General features: G+C 39.7%; 1 protein-coding gene across 1 annotated transcript in view; it reads right to left on the reverse strand.

The window, feature by feature from the left end:
- The window catches only part of LOC141058631 (solute carrier family 12 member 3-like), a 30,859-nt gene extending 30,121 nt beyond the window's left edge, over window positions 1-738 (reverse strand). Inside the window, exon 1 of the mRNA XM_073554825.1 lies at window positions 49-738. Within this exon, the coding sequence (XP_073410926.1) occupies window positions 49-738 (690 nt within the window). The remainder of the gene's footprint in view (window positions 1-48) is intronic.
- Window positions 739-6,052: the final 5,314 nt, after the last annotated feature.

Genomic DNA, 6,052 nt, shown 5'->3' on the forward strand with positions numbered 1-6,052 from the left:
CTATAAAAAGTGGGCAAGACGTTTACCTACTTCTCATTACTGACTTACCACTATGGCATTACGAAGAAGATCAAGGGACGGACGACTCCTTTTCAGTCTTCCAGGGGCTATAGAGTTGATGTAATGTTCATGCCTTGGTATAGCATCCAGAGTATTGTAGGTGATCAGATTATTACTCATAGGTAGCTGTGCAGGATTTAGACAGATGCCAGCTGACAAAGAATTATCTGTTTCTCCACAATTCCCAACCATTTCATGCTCCTCATTTTCAATGGAGCATGGAATCATCTGAAGTCCTGTACTAAGGTCCTCGATTGACTGGTTAAGGTGATTCAGAGCTTCTTGTATGTGTTCTTCTGGTACGTCTAAAGCTAGTCCATCAGTAGTAGAGGTGTATCCCAAGGAGAGGTCATAACCACCAGATGAACATTCTAGAGACTCCACACTATTAGATGTGATTGTGATAGCCATCTTTGTATTTCTCTCTGGAGAATATCCTGGAGTTGGACAAGTGCAGTTCTCATGTACATGGGCATGGTCATTCTCAGCAGCAAGAGTAGAATTTTTATGGACATTTTCGTAACTCGATCGATCTTCAGAGTAGTTAACTGTATAGAAATCTTGCTCACTGGATTCAGGCATTCTGTTAGGAGCCCACGTTCCACAGTGGCCAGACATGGAGACTCTCTGTATAGTAAATCTGCCAATAGTGAATGTACTACTCCTTGGGCAATTCATAAGCTCCAGACAGAAGATCTGCTGGAATTGTATATATTTTCTGGAAAACAAAATGTAGCAATTAATCATGTCATATCAACACTAAGGTCAGGTGCACATATTAAGCACTTGGTGAGTTTTTTTTACCTCAGTATTTGTAAGCCAAAACGAAGAGTGTAATAATCAGTGGAATAGTAATAATAATAGAAACAGCTGCACCATTTCTGCATTTTTTACCCACTCCTGGTCTTGGCTTACAAATACTGAGGTAAAAAACTCACCAAATACTCAACATATGCACATGGCCTAAGGGCTTGTTCACTCATTGCATTTTTTTAAAGTCTAATGTCATCTACGTATGCAAAAAACAAGTCCTCACTCAGCCCCATCAACAGAAAAATAAAAATGCGTTGGTTCTCGGAAAATGGTAACGCAATGCAAAAACATTTTTTTTTTTTTTACAATATTCTGATTTTTTTCTCATCACTTAAATGCAAGAAAATTGCTGCATGCTTTCTATCAACGTAATCAGACTGACCTGAACAATTGCATTTACAGGTCATTTTTACCGCACAATAAACACGATAAAAACAACACACACCAGAATTGTATTTCCTTCACTATTTTTTCACACTGGGAACTTTTTATTCTTATGTTTCAGTATGTTTGATGATAAAAAGAGAGGTGTCACTCAAAGCTATAAGGCCAGGTTCACATAGCGTTAATGCAGTCCATTCAACGCATAGCGTTGACGGACTGCATTAACGCTACTGCCTATAATGATCGCGTTATGTGATCCCGCTAGCGCAGATGCTCCATCTGCGCTAGCAGTGACGGACCCTCGGACGTTGCAGACCGCGTCCGAGGGTCCGTCACAGAATGGGGACACATCGCTAACGCATGCCGATTATGACATGCATTAGCGATGCGCTCGTCTATAGCAGTCTATGGGTGCGTTAACGAATCGTGTACATAGCATTAATGCCACTATGTAACGGATGCATTAAACGCAGCCCACAAATGCAATATGAACCCTGCCTAACTTGTCTAGCAATAAAACAAGCCCTCATATGGCTATTTTGAAAAATAGTTATGGCTCTTGTAAGAAGGCTAAGAAAAAACGAATAATCCCTTGGTCCTTAAAGGGTTTTTCCCCGCCAAAACATTACAAAAGTGTGGAGCTGCCAGTGGACCAAAAGAAAATCCTGGAGGTATGCAAAATGTTGTTTAATGAAAATGCGTTTCTGATAATTCCAACATAAATGGTAAGATTTTTGACCATACACAAATTTACAGTATATGTATGTATGCATGTGCAAAAATCTTAGCATTTTTATCATAATTATCATAACTGTATTTTCATCAAACAACATTTTGCGCACCTCCAGGATGTTTTTTTAGTTCCATTGGCAGCTCCACAGATTTGTAAAATATTGTTTTCTTTGTGTTTTACATCAAATAATGCAATATTATTCTTCTTTTTAAAGTTAGCCACAGGCAAATATACACACAGATATATACATAATAGTAGATAACCTCAAAGTTTTTTGATTAAGCTAATTCCCAGCAGATTGCAGCTCTGAATGAGGCAAATGGAAGTCATTTTATGACACTTTCGTTCCCCATCAAATGGATGGATCCTGTACTGTAACATTTTATTCCTGTTTTATGATCCCAAAATAGATGCAAAAATGGAAATTACTACTGGACATGTCAACGGAGCTTAGGGTTCCCAAAAAGGGAAAACCTTTTTTTTAGCCAATATAGGCAAAGAGGAAAACCAGCAACCCAATGGCTTGACACAATCAAGACAATGGTGGAGAAAACTCTGGTGGACCTATCTAAGGCTTACATAAGATCAAGCTTCCTACAAAGCATTCATCCATCAAGTCGCCATGGCTCGAGGTCGAGCTGAAGGCCGATAATAATACGAATAATAATAATAATATATTAATGATCAGTAATTAGAATATATAAAATAGCTAGGAAATACACAAAGACCCACACAAACCAAGCACTGATAATATGTGATACTTTTCTAATATAAGCATATAATTCATATATACGAAAGACTTACACAAAAATTGCTTTTTTGCTGCTTTTTTTCATTTGTAAAAAAACTGATGCATTTTTTTCAAAAATTTCAGTATGTCAATTCTATTAGCGTTTTTACAGTTATCCACGCCATCAAATAAATGGGGGAAAAAGACAAGCAAATACACACCATAAAAAGCATCAAAATTGCGCATATTGTATGCAGTGTTGTTCCTGCCAACCCTCTGGTTTTTGGTGCAGGAAATTGCGCTGCAAATACTCAATATGTGCACACATTTGTCTCTTGTGCATGCTGATAAACTTTAGTGACAAAAAAAATATCACATTCTACTTCATAAGGTTTTGACACAAAAAAAGAAGCAATGGGTGAAAAACGCTGAAAAAAGTGACATGCTCTAGTCTACTAAATCCAAGCAAAGCACAAAATACGGAGGACAAAAAAACCCAAGGTGTGCATAAGATTTCTGAAATCTCATACTTTGCGGGTATTGTAAAACACATCTTGAAATTTGCCTTAAAAAAATGCATGAAAAGGGCAGCAAACGCATAATGTGAGCATACCCTAAACGATTTTCCTGAAGAGGTTTCAATATTCTTTGTCTACTTATTTTATAACGTTAAGAATATCCAAAACTAAAGAGTACACTCACCCTTTGGAATATCCTCTGCGTCCCAGTAGGAAAATAGGACTTCTAATTTAGTTGATGTACCTCATTAGTACTGGTGTATGTCCAATGCGTGGAGTCTTATATCCAGTGAAGAAGACAATGCACCTTGCTTAGCCCTGCCTCTTGACCTAAACCTAATGAAGTTTGGATGGTGCCACCATCGAACCATTGCAACCTCCCACCTCTTACATTTACTTTTCCCACCTCTGCAAATAAAATAAAGCGGTTTTTACATTTGTCATTGTGTGGAGCAAGGTGCACGTGATGGACCCAATCTGCATACTTCATATCTTATACCACAACTACTAATAATTACAGAATAAACTGTGTGGTTTCTGGTGGCCACATTGGAGGAGCCCTATTGTGGTGTAAAATAGTTTCTCTACAGTCTGAATTGAACAATAACCAATTAGGTGGCAATTCTTTGAACAATTACTCTCATCCACTTGAAGATGCTACACAAACCTAGCGGCGCAATATGCATGTTCAGCAAATCTAATGAATAAAATCATTATGGTTATCCACAGACAAATGAGAGTCTTGTATATGATCAATAATGAGCTCTCATAATTATAACTCTTGTATTCAACTGACGTCCTTCAGAATTTTTTCCTTGTTATAAAACACTTTCTGGTCATGAATTTTCAGTACAAATGTTAAGAATCAGCAAAACTGTTTATTATTTTAATTAATCTTTGTGCTAATAGCATTCTTATATATCATACACTATTTCAAAAATGTCATATTTCCTAGTACAACAGATTGTGGACAGAATAAAATGAACGCATAAAAAGTGGATAAAAAAAGTCTGCACACCCCTTTACAATGCCAGGTTTTTGTCATTAAAAAAAACATACCAAAAATAATCGTTTTCACCTCCAAAAAAAGCACTCTCAATTATGTTTTTTACCTTAAAGGGAAGCTGTTAAAGGGAAGCCCTATTCACCTGCCTATATGGGGTCAATCTGCAGGTTAATCTGACCCTTTACGGTACAGGCACTTAAACCTCCTCTGCCGAGAGAAAATAAACTTTATTTTTCCCAGTTGTGTTTGGATTTCAGTCACGGGGGTGGCGCCGGCACGGGTTCAGTCTCTGTTCTGTGTATAGAGAGTGGCAGCTGTAACAGCGCCCACCGGTACTGACTAACAGCCAGCCCTAATGTTGAGCCACTGTTAGTGCTGTGGGTGCATTTACAGCTGCCACGCTCTATACACAGAGCGATGAGTAAACCCACCGCGGCCCTGCCCCCGTGACTGAAACCCAAACACAGCTGGGAGGAATAAAGTTTCCTCCTGGCAGCGGGGTTTAAGTACCTGCACTGGGCAGGATCAGACTACCATTAACCCCATATCTGCAGGTTAATAGCGTTTTTTCATACGACAGGTTCCCTTTAAATGTGTGTATATGTGCATGTAATGTAGTGTGAGTTTATTAACATACTTACCTATGCTGCTCTCTCCAGTGTCCAGCGTCGTTCTTCATCTCCACTTTTTTAAGTGTTTCTTACAATTTAAGTCTATGTAGGGTCAGGACAAGGCTCCATAGACTTTCATTGTAAAATAAACTTCCGACTCATGCATAAGGCATAGAGGGAGCCAGCAAGTCACAATTGCGGTTACATCATTGAGACGCGTACTGGACACCGGAGAGAGCAGCGGTAGCTGAGAATATTAATACACTCACACTACAATACATCACATATACACATATTTATTAAAAAAATATATAAATAGGAGAGTTTTGTTAATGTCACTTATAATCTGCACACTTCAACTGAGAAATAAACTGAGTTCTGAGTAGAAAAAGTAAGATTAAGGGTACCGTTACACCTAGCGATGCACCAGCGATCTCGACTAGCGATATGACGCGGTCAGGATCGCTGGTGCATCGCTAAGTGGTCGCTAGTGAGCTGCCTCTCAGGCAGATCTCACCAGCGACATCGCAGGGGACGGGGATCGCTACTTACCTGTCAGACGCGGCGATCCTGTGTCCTCCCGCCCGGCTCCACGCGATTCGTCGTCACAGCAGGAAGCCCAGCAGGAAGTGACCGACGAGGAATGGAACAGGAGCTTCTCGCGCGATCAGCGATAACCAGCGGGGGAGCCGGTCGGAGGTAAGTATCACATGCAGCGATATCGCTAGCAATATCGCTGTTACGTCACAAAATCGGTGACTTTACAGCGATATTGCTAGCGATATCGCAGTGTGTAACGGGGGCTTAAGGGTATGCATATTTATGCAATCACATAAAACAATGCTTTGTTGAAATACCCTTATTTAAATTTATGACAGCATTCAGTCTTTTTGGGTGGGAGTCTATCAGCATGGCACATCTAGAATTGACAATCTTTGTCCACTCTTCCTTGCAGTAGTGCTACAAATTTCTCAGATTGTGAGGGCATCTCCTTTGTACAGTGTCCTCTTCAGGACAACCCACAGATCTTCAATTTGATTTAGGGCTGGGTTCGGACTGAGCCATTCAAAATGTTGATCTCCTTCTGGCAAAGCCATTTATTTTTGTTGATTTGGAGGCAGAGGCATGCATAGAAATCACGGGTATCATAGCAAAAATCTTAACTGGGCCCTCATCTCACCCACAAAAAAATTCAGC

The sequence above is a fragment of the Dendrobates tinctorius genome, unplaced genomic scaffold, assembly GCF_039654945.1.
Source record: "Dendrobates tinctorius isolate UK_male_01 unplaced genomic scaffold, ASM3965494v1 ptg000213l, whole genome shotgun sequence".
In the NCBI taxonomy this organism is placed as follows: domain Eukaryota; kingdom Metazoa; phylum Chordata; class Amphibia; order Anura; family Dendrobatidae; genus Dendrobates; species Dendrobates tinctorius.